Genomic DNA, 23416 nt, shown 5'->3' with positions numbered 1-23416 from the left:
AATAAAACCTTTGTGGTCTTGGGGTAGACAAAGTTTTCTTTAATATGGGCACCAAAACCACTATTAAGGAATAAAATGGAAAATTTGACTTTTTTATATAAAAGAAAGCATTTCCTGTTCAGAATTCACCACTGCAAAAATAAAAATGTAAGTCACAGGTTGGAATAAATATTTGCAAACCCTGTACTTAAATCCAGAATAAATAAAGAACTCTTAACACTTAATAGGGAAAAACGGCCCCATTTTTAAAATGGGGAAAAGATTCTAATTAACTTTACCAAATAGGCTATATGGGTGGCAGATAATCACCTGACGAGATGTTCCACATCATCCACCACTAGGCAAGTGCAACTAAAGCCACGGTAAGACAGCGGAACGGCTCCCTCAGAAAGGCTACCGGCGCCAGGAGCGGGAGACACGGAGGGACCGGCGGCCCGCAGGTAGCCGTGCGAAGTCGGGGGCTTCCGGTGACACCACCGTGGAAAGTAGTTCGACAGTTTCCTAAGATCTTCAGTGTGTTCCTAACCTCTGACACGGCGACCCCCACGCAGAGACCCCTTCCTGGGAAGGCCCTGAGCCACACGCACCTGAAACTGATGACGGACTTGATTTGCTACGAACAAGCCTCAGTACCAACGATTTCTTCTCCTTTTTCCTTTACTCCCACAGGCAGCCACGGGTGACCTGCAATCACCCTCACACAGGTAGGTTGTAAGCTTCCCGGACTGGTTCTCTCTGAATGAAAACGGCTACGCGCTCTTAAGTCGAGTGCTTTGGAAAGTGACTCACGTCTGATGGGGTATTTTGAAATCATGTGACAACACAGTAGGAAATAACGCTGTTTCGCGTAGCAGTGCCACGTACAGCTACGCAGGGACCTCTTGCGCTCCACGTGCTTGGGGAAATGCAGTAATTGTCTCCCTGCGGACGACTCGCATCTCAACCAGCACGGCAGCGGCAGCGCTCATTTCTTCTGTGTGTCGGTCGGAGAATGTGTGAGGAGCGGGTCCCAGCCTCCTTTCTACGACCTCCGATAATACGTAGTTGCCCGTCGCTCCTGAGCCGTGCCTGCTCATTCTGAGCCCGCGAGGAGTCACACAGAGGACAGCCCTGCACGTGCACACGCACCCAAAGTGCACCCCTGCAAAGTCACAGAAGCAGAAAGTGGCCCATTATGAAGGTCACGACCCAGGGTGAGCACACATTTTAAAACGTGCACTTGGTCTCCACTTTGAAATCGTACCAGTGTGGAAAGTCACCTCGGAACACGGAGAAACGAGAAATGTGCTCACGTTAGGGTGAGGGTCTCGATCTGCCAGGGCTGCCCTGACAAAGGACCACAAAACAGGTGGCTTAAAAAACAGAAACGTACTGTCTCACTGCTCTGGAGGCTGGAGCCGGACTCACCTCGACGTGTCCCCAGTCACAGGACCTGCACTTGGCTTCTCTCCTTGGCTCGTACCTGATGCTGCTTTCCCTTTGTCTCTTCAATTTTCCCATTTTGCCCCTTTCTGGCAAGAATGATTGAAAATTAACGAACCAGGAGGGCCTGCCTGCCCTCTTGCACGGACGCGGTCGTCAGGCCGAGGGCCTGCCCGTCTTCTGGCATGGACGTGGTCACCCCTCTGAAGGCCTACCTGTCCTCTTGCACGGACGTGGTCGTCGGGCTAGGGCCTGTCCTCTTGCACGGACGTGGTCGTCGGGCCGAGGGCTGGCCTGTCCTCTTGCACGGACGCGGCCATCGGGCTGAGGGCCTGTCCTCTTGCACGGACGCAGTCGTTGGGCTGAGGGCCTGTCCTCTTGTATGGACGTGTTTGTCGGGCCGAGGGCCTGTCTTCTTGCATGGACTCGGTCGTCGGGCCGAGGGCTGGCCTGTCTTCTTGCTCGGATGCGGTCATTGGGCTGAGGGCCCATCCTCTTGCACGGACACAGTCGTCGGGCTGACCCTGGTCTCAGGCGATGACACCTTGAGCTGCTAGAGTCGCTGCATCTGAAAACCCCCCTTACAGCGATGTGAGGTCATTGGTGGACACTGTTCAATCCACTTGCACAGTTCAGTTAGCCGAGTGTCCCACGACCTACATCCCCACCATTGCTCTTGGTAATTCCTGAACGTCTCTTCCCTTCCAAACCCAGGGCCTCTCCCCAAATCCCCTCCTGATCTGCAGGGGCACCCCTTGTTGTTGACACCCCCTGCTGCTCCTGCAGCTCTCCCTTTAGGTGCTCCTCCCCTGCCCTCCCGGGGTCTCCCACCGTGCAGTGGACCTGAGGGGAAAGGGCGGTAAGGAGGCTGTGTGATGCCGTGGCCTGTGGTTTCCGGCAGCCATCAGCATCCCCTCCAGGAAGCAGCGGCCGTCCTTGCCGATGAGTGTCTCCCCTTCCCCCCGCCATCCCACAGAGTGAAGTCCAACCGTCTGCTGCCGGACGTGCGCTCAGGTCCACCCTCCTCCACCAACGCGTTCGTGGAGGACTCGTGGGTGATGGTGAGTGAGGCGTGGCCGTGTGTGTGTGAGCCTCAAACACAGGGGTGGGGTCCAGTGCTGAGTCTAAGCTCCCCACAAGAGCAAGGGCAGGACAGTATTTGGACCTGCTTGTCTGGCTGGTTTAAGGCATTTATGGTGTCCTTCGGGGACACTGCTCGAACAGGACAGTGGCGGGAGGGGGATAAAGGGAAACAAGGCGGGCAGCACAAACGATCTACAGCGCGGGGCGTGTGTGTGAGCAGAGAAACATGACGGAAAAATGGGTGCAACTGGAACGGAAGCATCACACGTGTGCTTGGGTGACATGTGTGCGCTCCGGCAAGCTGGCGGGATTCTGGCCAGGAAGGGCTCAGTGACCCACTTACTGTCACGGCAGAAGGGTGCCCCTGCTCATCTCCCAGGTCAGCGGGGAGGAGGGACATACCTGGTCCACTGTGTTCATTGCAGAGCCTGGAGTCAGAGCTCCGTGTTGGAGATGCTGGAGGCCGGTCTTCAGTGGGGACTGGGTGTGACTGGCCAAGTCACAGCTTAAACCGTAGCCAACACAATTATGGCATGACCCCTCCCCGCCACTAGCTCCCATCAAGCCTTCCAACAAGCACATACTTTACGTGCATGGAGACCAGGCTGCTGCTCCATTCCAGGGGTCACAGTGGTGGCTGTGGCAGTGATAGCATCTATTGGCGCCCATCCCTGCCATCCCTTCTGGGGTGGTGGTGGCCACACAGCTTCTGAGTGACATGAGGACACATCTCAAGAAGCAAAAATGTGATGACCATGTGGGTGTTGACCATGTATGACCGTGAGGGCCATGTCCCCCCGCTGGTTATAATGTGTGTCCAGGTGAACATGTGGAAGCCCTCTCTCTGATGTGTGGCTCTGGAGCTCGCCTCTAGAATGTGTAGTAGAGCAGTCTCAGGGCCACCTCATTCCGATCCTGTCTCAGGAATCCAAGGAAGCTGTGACCGTTCGTTGTCACTCTGCTGGACACTTGTCATCCATCATCACGTTTAATCCCTCTGTGGATTGTCTGAGACAGATCATCATCCCACTTTGATGGCCGGGCTCGCCTCTTGGTGTGCGTGGAGCTTTAGGACCCCACCGGCTTAAACCCTCCCCACCCCACACCCCTGAGGATACATTTTCTTCTGCTTTCAAAACTGTATATGCCAGATATGGTCATATGGCTTTCTAGTGCCACAGTAGTAACAGCATGGGGTCTGGGGCTTTTAAGCATTTGTATACTTCACTCTAAATCTTCCAGTGTTGAAAAACGCATTTCTCACTTAAGAAAGGTAGTTACCTTTCCAGCCAATTTACACAAATTACCAACACTGTCGAATTCTACCAAATTTTTAAAAAATAATGACACAAACCCTCTCAGAATATAGAGGAAGGGAGACCTGTTCTGTGAGGCCAGTTCCAACCTGATACCAAAGCCAGACAATGTCATCCCAAAAGAATACCATGAGGCAAAATCCTTCAAGAAAACACAGACAGAAACCATTGATTAAGTGTTAGCAAACCAAATCTAGCAGCACACAGGATTAAGTACCATGGCTATGTGAAAATTAATTGACATTATACAAAATACTAACAGTAAATGACAATAATATGGCACTGTCAATTCAGAAAGGGAGTTGCCAATAAGAAACTCTCACGTGTGACAAAAAAATAGTCTCAACAAATTAGGAATGAAATGAAAAGATCTTCATTCTGACCTATGCAATACACCTATGAAATACAACTAACATACTTCGGTGAAAGACTGAGTACGTCTTAAAACCGGGAATAAGGCAAGGATGTACTGAAGTTCCAGCTGGTGCAATAAGACAAGAAAAAGGAATAAAGAATAGAAAGTGAAACTGTGTTGATCACAGACAACATGATTCTAAAATACAAACAAAACAAAAAACAAAACTACTAGTAATAAAATAGCTTTGCAGGAAGCAGGTAAAGTGCTCTCCAGTAAGCTCTGGGACATTTATCTTCAGTGTTATCCAGAGCACACCTGAAATCAAGTACAGTCCCTACCTGGCGTCAGGAACCTCTGTGTGCCTCCAGCTAGCTCCACAGCAAATTGCCTCAGCATGGTCAAAGTAAAAGTTTCTCCATTGCCTTGGCTGACCTAGAAATGTTTTATGTAATTTGCCATTATCTGGAATGGAAACAGTAAAAAATAAATCTCTTTTGACTTTGTATTGTTAAAAAAATAGCAAATCCAGTCATATTTCTGTATTTGGCAAAAATGCCACTGAAAATAATATTAGTTATTTTATTAACAATAGCATTAACAATAATGAATTTAACGAAACTGTAGTAAAGTCTATACATTGAAAGTTATAAGTCATTGCTGAGAGAAACTGAAGACATTTAAAATAAATGGAAAGATATACAACGTTCATGGATTGGAACACTCAATATTGTTAAGATAGAATTTCCCCCAAAACTGATCTATGGACATAGTACAATCCCTATTGAATTCCTAGGAGGTTCTCCTTTGTTTTGTTTTGTTTTGTTTTGTTTTTTAACCAACAAGCTGATCATAAAATGTACATGGAAATTCAGAGTACCTAGAGTAGCCAGAACAATTTTGAAAAGAGAACAAAACTGGAAGAATTATACAATCTGACTTCAAAATTTACTAAAAAGCTATAGTAATCAGGTTAGTGTAGTCAATGGAATAGAAATGGAATAGAATAAAAATTCTAGAAATAAGCCTTCACATTTATGGCCAAGGCAATCCTTTGGGGAGAAGTGAAAATTTCAACAAATGGTCCTGGAACAACCGGATATCCATCGTGAAATAAAAATAACACCGTACTGGGAATGCAAGCTGGTGCAGCCACTCGGGAAAATAGTATGGAGGTTCCTCAAAAAGCTAAAACTAGAACTACCCTATGACCCAGCAATTGCACTACTAGGTATTTATCCAGGGGAGACAGGTGTGCTGCTTCAAAGGGACACATGCACCCCCATGTTTATAGCAGCACTATCAACAATAGCCAAAGTATGGAAAGAGCCCAAATGTCCATCGATGGATGAATGGATAAAGAAAATGTGGTATATACAATGGAGTATTACTCGGCAATCAAAAAGAATGAAATCTTGCCATTTGCAACTACGTGGATGGAACTGGAGGGTATTATGCTAAGTGAAATTAGTCAGAGAAAGACAAAAATCATAGGACTTCACATGAACACAAGGGAAGCAAAAATAATATAAAAACGGAGGGGGACAAAACAGAAGAGACTCATAAATATGGAGAACAAACAGAGGGTTATGGGAGGGATTGTGGGAGGGGGGGATGGGCTAAATGGGTAAGCGGCACTAAGGAATCTACTCCTGAAATCATTGTTGCGCTATATGCTGATTTGGATGTAAATTTTAAAAAATAAAAAATAAAATTAAAAAAATAATAATACCGTACTTAGGTATTGACTGCCCTGAGACCCAGGTGCTGTCAAGGTCAGACTCTCCTGGGGCGTCTCCCCTCAGCTCTCCGAGTCCTCAGGCGGCCCCTCCTCTGTGCGCCTCGGTCCTGGCCGCTGCCCGCGTGCAGACCTGCCACAGAAGTCAGGGCCGCCCGGTGGCCGCGTGTGACACATACCGGTCCTGAGCGGGCTCCTTGGCCAGTGTGGACACTGGCTGTGGAGCGGGCTCCCCCACAGACCCCTTCCCTGGCCCCGGGACCCTGAGGACGTTTGCTCCAAATCGGTAATAACGAATGTCGTTTTGTTTAACAGTAAGCTCGAGGTTGACCACTCCATCTTGTTTCCTGTCGTGAACAATCATTTCTTCCCTCACAGGAAATAGCCAGCAGCCTGACTTCGTCTGCCCTCAGGTGAGTCTCTGAGCCTCCTGCAGGTGCTTCCCGCGTCTCAAAGACTTCACCACGATTCCCGACGAACACAGTCTTTGGTGGGAAACCTTAGGGTACTGTGATGATGTGATCGAAGACAAACCAGTTTCCCTTGACGTCACAGACGCGGACAGCCACCCGAAGGGCTCGCCGTACTCTGCTCGCTGGAGCTTGCGATGAGACCTCTCTAGGTTCTTCACAAGTAACGCGAGCCAGTGCACAGGTGTGAGCGATGCCCGTCTACTTTCTGTCTGTGAGCATGTGCCGCGTGCAGAGGGTGCCGCGGTCCATGACCGTGTGCAGCAGAGGCAGGGCTCTCCATGTGCCGGGTGGGTGACCGCACCTCGCAGGCCCCTGGGGAGCACACGGCCTCTGCCCCTCCTGTGCCACAGAGGCAGAGAGTGGCCCCTTTCACATCGTGGCCCAGCTTCAAGCGCACATTTTAGAGAGTAAATCAGGTGCAGCGGAACACTGTGACTACTGTCCCCGCGACAAGACGTCGTCTTCTCCTGGAGTATGAGTAACAGGAGGCCACACGGCACCCATGTCAGTGAGGTCCGTGCTGTCTCCCCTACATTTCCCTGAGCACACGGTGAGCACAGGCTCCCTCTGTTTCTGGAAGGATGGTTCTGGGGAACATTTCACAGCTGTAACTGTCTGAATATTGTATCCTCACTTCACAACCTCAGTAACTTTGCACCAAGTGCCCTTTAATGCATTTGAAGTGAAATTAAAAAGGGCAAGTTATTTACTTGAATGTCACCCACCACACACACACACAGACCTCCCGCTCTGGCCTGCAGGGACTGTTGCAGAAAATGTTTCTTTGGTAACCGAAGAGTTTGGACCCAGTTGAGCAGCTAGCACTTTAGACACCTTCCGTGGCCTGCTCCTGAGGCCTCACCCGAGTCTCAGTCCTCGAGGCCCACCCACCAGGGGCCTCCCTGGGACGTCGATCACAGGGAAACCTTGTAGGACTTCATACAGCCCGTGTTCCTCGCGGTCGCTGGCAGACAAACTTATTGGGAGTACTTCTTCCCGGCTGCTCATCTGTCTAGGGTGTCCGGTCTGCTGGTTGTGTACAAATCAGCCAAGCAGTGAATATATGAATAAGGGGGAGGGTCCATCATGCAGGTGAAGCTGCTTCTGTCTGGTTTTAAAGGCATTTCTGTCGGCAGAAATCCACCGGGTGGCTTGTTTTAGTTTTCCACTGGTGGTGGAAGCCTGCAGCGTCCTTCTCGCATGAACCTTCTGCGTGTTTATGGCGCGGGACCCCCTCTGGCACTCAGCCTCCAGGCGCTGCCTGCTCCCCAGACTGCAGATAAGAGGGGGCCCCAGCGGGGAGACGTCCACGGGCACCGTGGAGCCTGCAGGGTCCCCACGCACTAGCCCGCCCGGCGAGGGCCTGCCCTGTAACGTGTTCTTTCTTCCCCGCTCTGCCCTAGCGGACCCGGGAGCAAGGTGTTCCTGTCGCCATCCGGTGATCCAGTGACTTCACCCTACACTCCACCTTGGCCTCCGGCACAGAGGACCACCTGCGGTGAAGGTGAGCCCGTGCTCAGATGTAGGGCCTGGGGCTCCCTCCTAAGCCGGGCTCAGCACCATACCTGGATGCTGGTCGCACTGGTGTTCTGCATTTACTGGGTGCCTGGGCCACTACACAAAGGGCACCGACGGTGTGTGTGGAGTGGGAGGAGAAGCGAGGGCAGATCACGCTCCTGACGGGGGCCCGTGTGTGTGAGAAGCGGAGTCCCCAGACAGGTGTCCCTAAAACGAGCCTCGTACGTGTGCTCTGGTGCCACGTGCTGGTGATGGCCACGTGGTAGGTGACACAGACCAGAACGCCCGCTGTGATAGACTCTCAGCAGTGGGTGTTTTCAGGGTGTCCCGTGTAATCCCTTCAACTTTCTGTGTGTTTGGAGATTTTCATGATAAATGTTGGGATAGAGAAGGGGTGTGTATAACTGACAGTCAACACAGAGCGTGTGAGCCACACACGGGGTTGAGTGAGGAAGCCTGCAGACGATACGCTCATGGCCCCAGGACCGGGCGGGCGGGGTGGCCTGTGCGGCCAGGCAGGAGACACAGGCAGACACAGTGTGGTGGCAGTCTCACCGGCAGGTGAGTGTAGAACCCGGAAAGGCGGGGCTGTGGAGGGCCCGGCTCCCACTGTCCGTCCTTCTGTGTGCTCCCTTCCAGAGTGGCTCACGGGGCCACCCAGCCAGTGGGGCCTGAGTTGCTTCTGTAACAGCAAGAGGCTCCAGACAATGTGCTGGAAGCCTCGGCTTCGAGCCTGACGGCACTTGAGAGGGCCCCTCAGACCCTGGCGCTCAGCCGCCCATGCACATTCACCGAACTCACACGCCCAGCCCCGGGCTGGGGCTTCCTCTCTGCTCATTCTGGAACCCGCGTTTAATCCTGACGCCCTGTGTGCCCCACTTCACGCCAGGCCCACCCCTCTGCGGGCGACCCCAAGGCCCGTAGCTCTTAGCAGAGTCCTTAGAGACAAATGGGCGCCATAAGGCACACTTGGACTTGGGAGTCCACTCTGGTGTGCAGGCGTGACTGGCTCCACAGCCCAGAGTAAGTTCTTTAACCTCCTGGAGTGCCTGGGTCTCCACGCTTGCAAGATACGCATGGACTCCGTGAGGGGTCCCGAGTCCTGCTGCCGGTGTCCAGCTGGGACTGGTGCTCAGTAAATGGTAACCGCCGTTCCCCATCATACCTGCTTTGGACTTTGCTGCCCATTAATTATAATCCTCATCTGAGGACACAGACTCATCACTGATCTATGCGTTACCTGCTTCCTAAGTTTACTTGGTATTTTATTTATTTTTGGTAACAGAGGTAGCATCACTGCCCCCCCACTCCCCGAAAAAGGCAGGGTCCTGATGTGGTCAACTTCTGTGTGGCCCGGCCATGTGTGGTCTTCTTCTGTGTACGTGGCTTGGCCACGCTCTTTGTTCTCATGTTTTCCTTTCACTTCAGTGTTTCACATCATATGTAGTCCTAAAAAATAGATGCTCACAACACATCGGTTACTCTTTATTTCACAGAAAGGACATAGTGTGTATGTGAAGTTTGGAATTTGGGGGAATCACCTTTTCACTTACTACCTCTCGGTCAAAACGGTGGTTCCCTGTCCCGGGTGGCCGAGCTCATTTGCCTTCCTTCTGCGACTGCTTCTTGTAACTCGTCCGTCCCCTCTGCTGTGGGCCAGCAGGACGTGTGCCCCTGTGCGGGTCCCTGTGATGAGCAGCAGGCCATCTCTTCTACAAGGCCAGACTCTTCTACAGGGGTGCTCGGTCTGCACTCCCGCAGAAGCATATGCATATTCGGAGCCCCGTAGGTCCGTGTCGTCCCCAACACCTGGGGCACCGAGTGGTGCGGCTGGCGGCTCACGATCCCTCCCAGCCTTCCCTCACCACCAATGGTGCTGAATATGCATTAGCCATGTAAATTTCCTTCTGTCGGAAGTGCTTCCTCTTGTCCTTGGCCCATTTTCCTCCTGGGCTCTTTCTGCTTTTCTTATAGATTTATTTGTGTGCTTTATATATGCTTGATACAAACGCCTCATTAGTTGGGTGAATTACAGATAGAGTGTCACAGCAACTCGACTCCATGCTTAGCTGAACTCAACATTTGATGAGTCAGAGTCACACTCACACTTGTGCATATTTTATGATAATGCCTTTTGGTCTCGATTAATCTTGAACCCAATCTTCTAAAAGACAGTCATCTATACTTTCCACTGCTAATTTTCAACATTTGATTTTGAGAGTTGAGTCCTCACTCTGTGGGTCATTGGTGTGTTTAGTGTGAGGTAGGGATCCAGCTTCATCCGTTCCAGGTGGTTTCTGTTGCTCCAGCTGCTTTTGCTAAACATCAGATTGACCTTCTTTCCCCCACTGATTTATTTTTTGTATGTCTCGTATATTTTTTATTCCATAATTCCTCCACTACTGCCTTTCTGTATTTAGTTGAATTTGCATACTGTGCCATTGTGATTCCCATCTTCTTTCCTTTTGCTTATACTTTTTAGTTACCTTCTTACTGGTTACCTTGGGGATTACAATTAATACCTTAAGCTTATAAGAGTCTAGTTTGAATAATACTACGTTAATTTCAGTAGTATATACTCTGATCCTATACGTCTTCCTACCTTTTCCTTTATATTGTTACATCTTTATACATTGTGTGCCCATTAAGAAAGATTTATAATTATTCTGTGAATTGGTCTTTTAAGTCACATAGAGAAGAAGAGGAGTTACAAACCAAAGTACGACAATCCTTGCTTATGTCTCGACCTGTGTGGTTACCTTTCCGAGCGTACTTTATTTCAGCTACTGTCTAGAGCCTCTGTTTTAGCCTAAAGATCTCCCTTTAGCATTTCTTGTAGGGGAGGTCTGTTGGTCATGAATTCTCTCAGCTTTTGTTTATCTAAGAACATCTTAATTTCTTCTTTATTCCCAAAATACGGTTTTGTTGGATTTAGAATTCTTGGTCGGCAGATTTATTTTCCCTCCAGGACTTGAAAGGTGCCCTCTGGACTCCATGGTTTCTGATGAGAAATCAGCTGTTGATCTTACTGAGGCCCCCTGTACGTGATTAACCACTTCTCTCTCAATGCTTTCAGACTCCTCTCTTTGGGTTCTGAGAATCTGGCAGTGCTGTGTCTTGGTGCGAACCCTTCTGAGTTTACCTTGCTTGGAGTTTGTGGAGCATCTTGGATGTGTAGATCCGTATCTTCCATCGGATTTGGAAAGCATGCGGGCAGTGTTTCTTCGGATACTTTTTCTCTCTGCCCCCTCTCTTCTCCTTCTGGGCCTCAGGTCCGCCAGGTGCTCTTCATTTTCCTTTGTTCCATTTTTCTCCCTGGTCCTCAGGTTGGAGAATTTCAATTGTCTTCAGGCTCACAGATCCTTTCTTCTCCTGCTCTGTTTTGAACTCTTCTAGTGAATTTTTAATTTCACACTTTTCAGTGGCAGAATTTGTTTGGTTCTTTTTTGTAATTCTATCTCTTTATTGATTTTCTTTTTTGTTCATTCAGTATTTTCATGACTTCCTTTAACTCTTCACCTTGGCTCATTGAGCACATTTAAGATAACTGACCTAATGTCCTTGACTACTAATTCAAATGTCTGGGCTTCTTCCAGGAAATTCTGTCAAATTCTTTTTCTCCTTTGAATGGGCCATATTTTCCTTTTTCTCTGGATGTTTTATAATTTTTTGTTGAGAACTGTATATTCTGAGTATTATAATGTGGTTAAGTCTGGACATCAGATTCTCCCACTGCTTGGGATTGTAGATCTTTGCTTGTTGGACTATCAGTTTGTGACTCTCCCAGGCTATTTTTGCAAAACATGTATTTGTTGTTGCAGAGTTTCTCTCATTATCTCTGTGGTCAGCCAGTGTTTTCCTTCAATGTCTGGCTGAAAATAGGGGGACTAAGGTCCCAGTAGATGCTCCCAAAGACAGCTACTGCTGCCAAGGGGGCCAGGGCAAGCGAGCCCTTGTGCCGGCCCCTCGGGACATGACCAGACTGACCAAAAGGCACAACAGACAAGTTTTGGAGTACAGAGTCCCTACTGCCTGCGCAGGAATGAAGGCTGTTGGCCTGTAGCCGCAGGAGGACTGAGGGTGGGTTGTCGCTGCTCTGTTGACACCACTCACTCGGGAGAGTTGGACAGCATCTCTCCCCTGGTGCTGTGCAGTGTGTCTGGTCTGGCTTCAGAGTCTGGAATAGTTGACCCCAAAGGCTCTCTTTAGCACAGTGGTCACATCTGTGGAGGACCAATCTCTCGTGCTTCCTGATCCCCGGCTTTGTCCTCAGGTGAAGGATGCTGATGTGCACTCTGAGAACACGTGTCACCACCTCCCCACAAATCTCTACCCCGCAGGCAGGCCTCCACTGTTCCACTGCCCGGCTCCATTGTGTTTCTGTTTTCATTCTAAGCAAACAGTGTGCTTCCCTGGGACATCATTTCAGTAATACCTTGATCACCTTTGCTTCCAAGCACCACCACCTCCTTCTGTGGGTTTTTCTTACACGTCCTGCCTCTACCAGGTTGCTGCCCACTCCGTGGCCCTCTGTGGCCAGCACGCCCACCTCTTACCCATCGGAGCCTTGCCCCCACCTCAGCTCCCACAACTGCCTCTGCGTTGGGTCCCCTGGGGGCCTGTCCATCCCGACAGCATTGTCCTCACACCTGGCTTTTCTACAGTCTGTTCCCGTTTGCTTCCTCTTCTTCAGGGAGTCATTGTTCATTGAGGTTCCCCTTTCATTTCCTTCCTATTTAATCTCATTCACGCCTCAGTTTGTATCTTGACCAATTCTCAAGAGCTGGCTCTGGGAGGAGGATGAAGGCATGTACGGGTTTAGAGATCTCCTAGACACACTGGACTTGCAGAACCTTCCAAGGAAAGTTGTGCACAGCTGCACAGTCCAGTCCCGCCGCACACAGCCCTGTAAGTCAGAAGGAGCACCGTCCCTGGCCGTTTGGCAAGAGCCGTGCTCTCCCCTGTCGTCCGTGCGGGGGATCTGAAGTCACCGTCAGCAGGCCCAGTAGCACCAGGGCAAGGGAGAAACCTCCTGCTTTCGGGAGATGGTGTGAGGACATTCGGGGCCTCTGGGTAGCCAGGACGCACCACCAGCAGGCAGAGTTGTGCAGAGAAGGTGCCAAGCAAGATGAGGCGGCCTGTGTTGTGTCTTCCCCCCCCATGCCAAGGGTCCAAATAGGCTTTGGTGCCCCCCGGGAGACCCTCCTGCTCATCAGGAAAAGCACCACTTGTCTCTGTCCCGATGCGCGTGCAGAGGGAAAAGCCACCCCCCACCCCCAGCGCAGCCTCATCAGCAGCCCCACATACAAGCGAGTGCTCTGAACTCAAGAGGCGAGATGGCCGCCGGTGTCCCAGAGCCCGTCGTGGCTCCGTCTCCAAAATGTGCTCTTGCTGCTCCGTTCTGTTCCCTTTGGCAGTGCAAGAGATGCCATGTCACGTGTTTCCTGTTATTTCTCTGCAGGTCTCAAAGGACCAACAGGAAATGAGGTTGCCTGTGAAAGCAGACAGCGCCGAGGGCAGAGGCCCAGCTTCAGGTAAGACATCACACAGTGTGGGAGTTGAGATCCACCCAAGTTTGATTCCCTAAAGAGGAAAACGTTTTCTACAGAAAAACAAGGAGAGGGAGAAATCACCGGTGGGGCGTCAAAGGCTAGGATGCTTGTTGTCTCAGTGGCACGGAGGACGAGCTCGGGCTCACGTAGTGTCTGCCGATGGGGCCTGGCGTCCCCGCGCTAGCCCCGCCACCTGCTCTGTGTGCCACAAGGCAGCAGGTGCAAGACGTGGGGCTGGATGCCCAGCTGAAAGAGCGCCTGCAAGGTAGGAGCTGGCCCTGGGTGGCGTCGCTGTGGCCACCGATCTGAGCCGTGGACCCTGACGTGCAACGGTGGCCAGCCTAACGATGGCACCAGAGCGAGGGCCACGGAGAGTTTGACTAGTGACCGGAACCAAAGGCCCGATGTGCTCTGTTAGAGGCTCAGACTCCACCACCCGCACGCTGTCTGCCGAAATGCACGGTGATTTTGTTATTCACTCGCCTGACCTTTCCAGAGTCCTTCTGAGACTGCCCCACCTCATCTAAGGAAATGTTCACCACTCGGCTTTGAAACAACTACCTACCCTTGGCCACGATGACGCCTCCTGCTGCCGCCGTCGCGTCAGAGCTCACAGTGCAATTCTCCAGTGCTCCTGTTTCTAGAAAAGAGGTGGAGGCTGACCTTTCAACACACCCGTGGCCGCAGGAGTCAGTGGCTCCTGTTTCTAGAAAAGAGGTGGAGGCTGAGAGGGTGAGTTTGATTTCTGCGTGATTCCAGAAAGGCCAAAGCTGGATTTTAAGAAACCTAAACTACGAGCAAGTGGCAAAGTGACAGGGAGCCTGAGCCTCAGGTCTGGGTACGTGGCAGGTTGGCTCCTGAGTGGACTGACGCCACGGGGGCATGCATGTGCACGCCGTCCATGTGGGTGTAGGTGCTCGTGGACAGGTAAGAACAAGGGGTCCTCAGCCAGGGACGGAGGCAAAGAGAAAACCCACAGAGAGCCCCGTGGGCACCTGCAGCCTGTGTCCCAAGGGCCCCTGCCTCCCTGGTGAGCCGGGTTCTCGTGGCCTCACAGGGGGGAGAGACAGGCCCAAGCTCAGGGCGCAGCCAGAACGGAAGGCCGGTAAGTCATCCTGTAAAATCGGGACCCAAATGGCTACGCGCGCATGGCAGTGGTGAGCCCAGAGGAACCCCGTGCTCCGCTCCCTCAGGACACAAGAATGAACCTTGGAGCCGAAAGGAGCTGAGAAAATCCCCCAACTCCTCAAGCTGAGGATTAACACCAAGTGATTCTGGACCAGCCGTTTGCAGGTGCCGAGAGGCGCTCCCCTCGCAGGAGCTGGGAAGATACCAGCGGCGCTCATCCCACATGGCCACGCCCTCACGGAGGCCAAGGCCACCACAGAAACAGACACACGTCGGGAGTTGGGCTCGAGGACCAAATGCAAAGTAACTGTGGTTGTTGTTTGGGGAAACAACAGGCAAAGGGAAAAACATCTGAAGAGAACAGAAAACTTGTTTAAATCGCACGTGTATTTGAAGAGAAACCAAATGAAACTCAGAGCTGCAGAAAATACCACTGACATGGGGCGGCTGACTGAGGGTTTTGCGGCACGCGGGTCACAGTTGGAGTTCGTGAGCTCGAAGCTGGAACTGGAGAAGTTACCTGACACCCAAAGACGGGATGACAGGCGGAGAGCGCGACCGGAGGTGGGGCTGGGGTCTGCGGTGTGAGCGGAGTCCCCGGCAGGGAGGGGCGCTCGGGGGGCAGCGTGCGAGGCAGTGGGGCTGAGGGCCCTGCGCTGCAAACCCGCACGCACTCGGGTCCGACGAGTCCAGGAACGGCAAGTGAGACTGTAGCTGTGTCGTGAGCAAGCTGGCACACTCCAGAGACAAAGAAAATGCGTGTTTTTAAATATTTGGCGATAAAAAATGGGGAGTCCTTCCAGGGAATATCGACTGACTACGCTCATTGTAACGGAAGCTACGGCAGAGTGGAGTCCTGCCTGCAGTACGGGGGCCATCAGCCCAGGGCTGCCCTCCTGGCTGATGCACCTTTTAAAGTGAAAGTGAAACAGGCTGTTCACACAGAAGTAAGGAACGTCAGGGAGTGAAAAAGAGACCATTTTCGGAGCGTTTTTAGAAAGCGACGTCCCTAGGAACAGATCTAACAAAAGACACGCTGGACTCATGGAGAAAACGATAAAATTTGCAGAGGGACGTCTTAAGGAGCCTGATGAGTGCGGACAGACCCAGCTCACGGCGTGCGTGCCGGGCGTCCCAGAGAGGCCAGTGCAGGACGCCAGCTTGAAACCCTGCGTCTGAGATGTGTGTGGAACTGCAAAGGACCAAGAATGCCAAGAGGCAGGAGAGGAGCAATTTAGGACGTCTGGCCGGGCCGCTTCCACGAAGCTTGTGAGTCAAAGACAGAGTGGGGTCTGTGCCGAAATAAGCACAGGGCCTGGCGTGGTGGCTTGCAGGGGCCGCGAGCACGTCAGTGGGCACAGGGACACTGTTTGTGGCACGGGGCGGCTGACGAGCAGGGGTGGGTAGATTGTTTCATAAACGCGGAAACATTTGGTGCCGTGTGGGAATAACACTAATGAAATCAGACCCCACCTTGTACCGTTTACACAAATTAATTCCACGTGGACTAAAGACACAATGGGTGAAGGGACAACTATACAGACTGGAAGATAATATTTGGTACTATCTTCTTTTTTTAAGTTTATTTATTTTGGGAGACACGGAGAGTAGGGGAGGGGCAGAGAGCCAGGGAGAGAGAGAATCCCAAGCAGGCTCAGCACTGTCAGCACAGAGCCCGACGCGGGGCTCGATCCCAGCCCCCCCCCCGGGCACCCCTGGTACTGTCCTTATGTCCTCATGGTGACTGAGGGTCCTTAAGCAAGGTTTTCTTAAAGGCACTGTCCCTAAAGGAAGATACACAGAAATTAGATCACACCCAGATACAAAGGGAGGCTGTCAAAAATTGGGAAAATATTTGTGACACATAGGTGACAAAGAATTGGTGTCCAGGACACGAAGTACTATGACACCGGCAGGAAAAACATAGCCACATGATGGCTGGGCACTCCGGGGAACAGGGAACCCAGAAGACCCGCAAACAAGTGCGTACCTTCTGCCATCCTCCGGGAAATGTGACTGAAAACCACACGTGGTGGGGTGCGGTCCCTGTCCCATGAGCAGGTGTGAGTCTGCCATCGCTGAGGACTGGCACGGGTGGGCCTGGGACGCGCACGCGGCTGGTGGGCTGGGCCAGTGCCGCGCCCACAACTGGTGGACAAGGCCGTCGGCACCGCCAGCCATCCCGGGTGTGGGTCGGGAAATGCCTGCCCGCTGCACCAGGAGCCATGAGCATTGCTGCTGGGTCCGAGGAGGTGCCCAGTACAGGGACGCCAGCACGGGGGAGGGGTGGAGGAGGGTTCCCGCTGACCCGCTGAGCGGGGCTGTGTGTGCAGACGCTGATGTTCTGTGCAGAAGCGGCCGCCCTCCTGGCAAGAGGTCAGGACGGACGGCACCAGGAACCTGTCCTTGGCCTTCCTGGCAGAGGGCCGGTTCTGCACCCGGGGCCAAGCACTGGGCGCGCCCTCTGCTCACCGCCCTCGGGTGCTCATGGCACTTTCTTTTGCTCTGCAGGAGCCAAGGAGCCCACACTGGCCAAATGGGCGTCCACACACCCGTGTCCTCAGAGATCCGGGCTCGGGAGGCGGCCCTGGAGAAACTCAGGCTCCCGCACCTGCTGCCCTCCAGCAGCCAGAACGTGCTGCACCTGGATGTCCCCTTGCGGAGGCAGCAGGTCCAGGGCACGGAGCCTGCCACTGTCACCACCACTAGGAAGCCAGCGGATGGGCAGGTGTGCAATCTCCAGCACCTCTAGCTCCCAGGACAGACAGCAGAGGTGGCTTGGGGCCAGGCATCGCCATCCAGCCAGGAAGCAGAGGGCCCGCTCGATGCTTAGGGAGAGACCAGGGTCAACCTGGATATCTGTGTCAGCACGACTTGTGTCCGCGCTGCCACGGATGCCCCTGAGTCCAGGGCAGGCGCTCACCCCGACTCCCACGATGCCTGCCTGGCCTGAGGCCGGCAGGGGCTCCCGCTGTGTTCATGGTGCAGCGCAGCCCTCGCCTCTACGCAGGCACCGGTGGCAGCCGATGGCCCGGCTTCCTCCAAGCCGCGTGCTGGGTCCGCGTCCAGAGTCCAGGAAAGAAGGGAGCCTGTGCACACCCTGACTTGCGCTATTTCCCGAACACGTCCCCATCGTGCTCCAAGATTCAGGACAGACTTGGTGTGATGTTTTCACTTGTGTTACTTAGGAATGTTGACAACTGTTAGGAACCTAAGTAGCCTTTAGGGAAATTCTTCAGAATTTCTTAGACAGTTATACGAAATAATAAAAAATAATTTCATTGGCAATAAGCTTGAAATCAGTCTTGGTAAACTTTAAATTCTTGGGTTTCAAGTGGCCTTTTCGAAGCCTCTCCTGCCCCCACCCAGCCTGAGTCCTGGCCAGAGTGAGGACGAGGGGTGTGATACAGAGGAGGGGATTCTGGCCTTTTTTTTTTTTTTTTTAAGTTTATTTATTTTGAAAGAGAAAGACAGTGAGCAAGGGAGGGGCAGAGAGAAGGGGAGAGAGAGAGAGAGAGAGAGAGAGAGTCCCAAGCAGGCCCCATGCCACCAGCACAGAACCTGATATGGGTCTTGAACTCACAAACAGTGAGATCATGACCTGAGCCAAAACCAAGAGTCAGATGCTTAACCCACTGAGCCCCCCCCCCCCCCACCAGGAGCCCCAGGGCTTCTGGCTTTATGGTGAACTTTTCACCATAAGATAATTAGTGCTCTCATGAAAATGTAATTTCATTACATCCTGGATTCATACAAAGTGAGAAAATCCCCCCAAAACTGGAGAACAAAAGTGAGCTGATAGGTAGGTGGTCCAGGACCAGGGGCTCCTTTGAAACCAGGTCTTGATCCAGAAGCCAGGAACAGAGCTGGGGGCAAGGATCCAGGATGAATCCAGTCTCAGGCAGAAATAAACCGAGCCAAGTTAAGAAGCTAGATTTTCAGAGCTTAAGATCAGTCCAGATAAGCTCACAACCAAAGATCACAAACCATCACGCACGAGAGAGCCAAGAAACAGTAAAAGAGAATTCAGACGCCCAGACACCTCAAGGACTAGAAATACAGGATATTAAGGAGGATGCACAGAATCTTTTAATGTTGGGGCGCATGGGTGGCTCAGTCGGTTGGGCGACTGACTGCAGCTCAGGTCACCATCTCACAGCTCGTGAGTTGGAGCCCCGCGTCGGGCTCTGTGCTGACAGCTGGGAGCCTGGAGCCTGCTTCCGATTCTGTGTCTCCCTCTCTCTCTGACCCTCCCCCTTCATGCTCTGTCTCTCTCTGTCTCAAAAATAAATAAACGTAAAAAAAAATTTTTTTAAAGGCTGAAAAGAATTTTTAGAAATAAAAAATGTACTTGTTAAAAACTTGGATAAATTAAACACCAGATTAAACATAGCCAAAGAGAGAGTTCTTGAACTGGAAAGTAATCTGAAGAAGTTGCCAGAATGTGGATGCAGCCGTGAGGGCCACGTGGAGGGAGGGCCGGCGGGCGCGGGGGGCAGGTGGGCCTCAGACGCGTCCACAAAGCCCTCGAGAAGGGACTGACTGTAGTGGCAGGGTCGCCCAGGACTCACAAAACACGTGCCGGTGGCTTCTTGTCCAGCCAGCTGCACAGGTGAGATCTACACCTCGACCTCCCGTACGGAAGCACGGGGCACCGGAGACACTCTGACCTTAAGAACAGCCGGAGGAAAGATCACCGACAGAGGAAGAGCAGACGGACAGCAGACCTTCTGGCTGTAAGGACAGAGGGAGGAAATAACTCCCACAAAGCATGACAGAAAACAGCTGTTGACCTGGAGTCACATACCCAGAAGTGCTACGCGGAGGAAAAAGTAAAACCACGTTTGTAGATGACAGAGAACTGTGCTTCCTACCACCAAACCCACAGTGCTGTGACTGGAGAAGACAGAAAGGAGAGAAGTGTGCGAAGCAAACACAGACAGGAGCCATGGGAACAGGTGCGACATTCACCCTGACCCTCTCGTGCTTCCTGTCGGCTCACCGGGTTTTCGCACAGTAAAGACACAAATTTGGACGACACAAGTAACGAGCCTGATTCGCGGGACGGCTGCGGACCCCGGGCTCACTTGTTGGGAGGTGTGTGTTCTCCCGGGGCTCGTGGACCTTTTCTAGAAACGGAGCTTGGGCTGACCTGCCTCACCTCAGCGCACTTACCACCCAGGGACCCTCGGCGTGCCGCCCCTCTGTTACTCTGCCCCTTCACACTGTGCCGGTCTCCCGGCTGTTCCTGCCCCTTCCTGCTCACTGCCAGCAGCGTTTCCCTTGTGGTCCTTATGGTTGGGGAGCATCCAGCCTCTTGCGTCTGTGGGTTATAGTTTACGTCAAACTTGGAAACGTTTTGGCCGTTATTTTTCTAACACCTTTTCTGCACCGTTGTCCCAAGTATTCTCTCTGCTTTTGGGGGGACCCCGATTAAGCACACAGTAGGCTGCCTGAAGCTGTCCCACAGATCACGGACGATCCGGGTTTTCTAATTCTCTTCTTCCTGTTTCACTTTGGGTAGCTTCTGTTGCTACATTTGTTCCGTGTCTAATCTGCCATTGGCCCGCCCAGGGTATTTTCCATGTCACACGCTGTGGTTTTTCAGTCCTACTAATTCAGTCTGTGGTGCTGCTGTGACTCCCATGTCTCGACTTAACTTTCAGGCCCTGTGGAATGCAGTTAGCTGTGCTAATACCTCGTGTCAGTCCTGGGTCGGTCCCAGATGGCTGGTCTTGTCACATGGATCTGATTTTCCTGCTGGTTTGTACCCCTGGTAGTGCTACGTGGAATCATTATGTTCACCTTATGGGGTGCTGAACGTTTCTGTATTTTTATGAATATTCTCGAAATTCATTCCGAGATGCAGTTAAAGAGTTTGATCTTTGTGCCTTGGGTGGGGCTAATGGTCCCCCACTAAGTTGTCTCCTTCCCCTGTTGCCTCAGTCGGCACCCCACGGATGCTGAGTCTTGAGCTCGGCCTCCGCACTCGCTGCACACACCGGCCGGACCCAGCTGCATTCTCACGGGGCTCCTGCGGGGCTCTGGGTCCGTCTACTTTGGTACTCCGTCTTTGGGTTCGGTCACCCTGCATGGCGCTTGGAGGCTATACCCAGGCGCTTGCTGGGGACCCTGCCGCTCAGGGGTCCTGTGCTTTGCTGCCTTTGCTCCATGTGAGAGAGCACACCTAATTCCTGTGACTCCGCCTCATCTGGACACGAAAACCTGTTCTGTAACAATGGGACAGACGGTACGTGCTGCTGCACAAAGGTCCATTTTCCTCTGCAAAAGCAGAAAACGCACTCACGGAAGCAGAGTCTGCTGGACCTTAAAAGGCTCAGCTGCTGTGTCCCCGGGAGGTGGAGAGGCGCTGGGATGAACCCCATCCCAGAACTCTTGAGGGGAGCACTGTGTCAGAGCCGAGGGCATGGCTGCGCTAGCCAGGAGGTGCGCACGCGGTCCTGTGCACGGAAGGCCGCAGAGGAACGCTGGCTTAGATTAACTGGGGGCAGATCTGGACCGTACTAAGGGACAGATTTTGTTACCACGTGGAGGCTTCCTGGGAGGCTGTGGCACCTCTCTGTCCCACGGCTGCCTTCTGACAGGTTTTCATGCACATGTGGGAGCAGCTCCTTGAAGGGCTTGGATCTCAGTGGTGGCAGATTGTTTCTGTTTTCATCACCCGACAACTTGGTGATGCACCGCGTCCTCCCAGACGGGCAGCCAGAGAGCCACCTTGTTCACACACTTCCTCTGGTGCACACTCCAGGCCCAGTTTTAGGATTGCAAGGATAAATTCATAAGCTAAAAAACAAGTTTGGGGCTCCCTGGGTGGCTCAGTTGGTTGAGCATCCAACTGTTAATTTTGGCTCAGGTCATGATGTCACAATTCATGAGATCGAGCCCCGTGTCGGGCTCTGCGCTGACAGTGCGGGGCCTGCTTGGGCTTCTCTGTCTCCACCCCCCCCCCCGCCCCTTCCCACCTCTCTCTCTCTCTCTCAAAATAAATAAGTTTGCATTTAAAAATAAAGATGAAAAAGCAAGTTTCTGAAGTAAGCGTCACACGCACGGGCTGTGGGCGCCAGCCCTGCCCTATGCCTCTGTGTGTCCTCTCTGAGTCCCAAGAGTTGCCTGGCAGCAGGACTGCAGTCAGGGCTGTGTTTGCCAAGGACCCCGAGGGGGACCCTGAGCTCTGTTCAATACTCCACTGTTGCCATCCTGGGGGTGCTACCGAGTTTTGCACAAGGGGCCCCAAGTTTGAATTCTGACCAGGCCCCATATGTATAGCTGGTCCTGACAGTGATGCTGTCTCCACCCTCCAGAAACAGGGCGCCAGTCCGCCTGGAATGTGGGGGCAGGACCTCCGCGGGCCCTGACTCTGCCCATCTGGCCCTGAGGGCTCCCCCAGCGCCCTGCCCTGAGGGTGTCCCCATCTCCCAAGGCCTTGCCTCTCCTTCCCAGGGAAAATGCTCCTTGAATATTTATGCTCCTTGAATATTTATGCTCCTGAAACCTGGTGCCCACCTCCGTTGGCAGATTTCCCTGTGTCTATGTCAGAGCTCTAACAGGTCTTGCAAAATGGATTCAACGGTCACCTTTGGCCGATACGACAGTGGGAACATAGTGTGCAATGTTTTTCTTTCTTCCTCTTGCATCGTTAGTAGTGATGTCCAGGAGAAAGCAGTGCTGAGGCCTGAGTGGGATGCAGCGAAGACGCTGTCCAGCTCCGACCGGAACCAACAGAACCCTGAGTCTCAACGAACAGACCTCTAGACGGTCGCCCATCTTCCACCAGTTTGAAGCGGAAGTAGAAACTAGAGGGTTGACAGGAGGCATGTGGAACCCAGGACCTCTGTGGGGCTGGGGTGGGGCTGAGCCCCTAGGGCTGCCTGTCCCTGGCTCCTGAAATGTCAGGAAAAGCACGTCCTCCCCACCGTGGCCTAGTGGACTGCGGCAGAGCCTGCACCACCGCCCCCTCTCTGGTTCGTGAGCTGCCTGTGCAGGCTCTGAGCAGGCCGGAATCTCTGAGGTGAGCCCCAAAGCTGCATCCCACCTGCAGAGGCTGGCACTTGTGATTCATGGGGCTCTGAGAGCAGGGCAGAGTCTGGAGGGGGTGTATGTGTGTGTGTGTGGGGGGGGGGGGGGTCTCTGCAGCTGGGAGAGTTAAGGACAGAGCCTGGGTGGGGGCGGGGGTCTGGTGCCAGATGGACCAAGGACAGAGACTGGGTGGGCATGTGGGTGGGGGTTCTGTAGCCAGGAGGGGAGGGCAGAACCTGGGGTAGTGGTTCCTTGGCGAGGTCCAAGGGAGCCACAGCAATGAAACTGGAAGAAGGGTCACACCCCGTCCCCCGACCGGCCTTCTCCACTGGAGGGTGTCCTGCAGGACAGACAGGGAGGCCCTTGCACCCCAAGCTCCAGCACTAAGCAAGTGGGGCCAGCCTGGAGGGGAAGGGCTGCGGGCCTCACCCAGAAAAGAGAAGGAGACTTTGGAAGATTTCCGGATCTGCGTGCGCAGGTAGGCAGGACGGGCCCACCTCGAGCGCAGGAAGAACAGGGTCTCCAGAGCGCAGGAAGAGAACAGGGTCTCCAGGCTGCGCTGGGGATGCAGCCGCTGCTTGTCCCTGGGAGGGCGGCTCCGGCTGCACCGGGGCCCAGCACAGCCTGACCGCACCCAGGCGCGGCTGCACGTTCCGGCTGCTCCCAATCTCCCGGACGAGGCCCATTCCCCGCCGGCCCTCCCTGCGCCCCCTCCGTGAGGTTCCAGCCCGCACCCCCGATCCCGACCCCACTCCACATTGGGCCTTCTCGTCGGCCCGAGTCTCCGCGGAGAG

General features: G+C 53.0%; 1 protein-coding gene across 1 annotated transcript; it reads left to right on the top strand.

Annotated features, from left to right (window-relative positions):
- The first annotated feature begins 1759 nt into the window (after positions 1–1759).
- On the top strand, positions 1760–18837 carry LOC147583970 (uncharacterized). Its single transcript, XM_086675107.1, has 5 exons — positions 1760–2483; positions 6293–6327; positions 7791–7891; positions 13367–13439; positions 17097–18837. The coding sequence occupies exons 1-5, from the start codon at positions 2298–2300 to the stop codon at positions 17335–17337; spliced, it is 636 nt and encodes a 211-aa protein (XP_086531233.1). The 5' UTR covers positions 1760–2297; the 3' UTR covers positions 17338–18837.
- The last annotated feature ends 4579 nt before the right edge of the window (positions 18838–23416 follow it).

The sequence above is a fragment of the Puma concolor genome, chromosome A1, assembly GCF_028749965.1.
Source record: "Puma concolor isolate L17-30 chromosome A1, mPumCon1.1.hap2, whole genome shotgun sequence".
Taxonomy (NCBI): Eukaryota; Metazoa; Chordata; class Mammalia; order Carnivora; family Felidae; genus Puma; species Puma concolor.
Note: the sequence above shows the minus strand (reverse complement) of the source record. Positions and strands in the feature narration are given on the sequence as shown.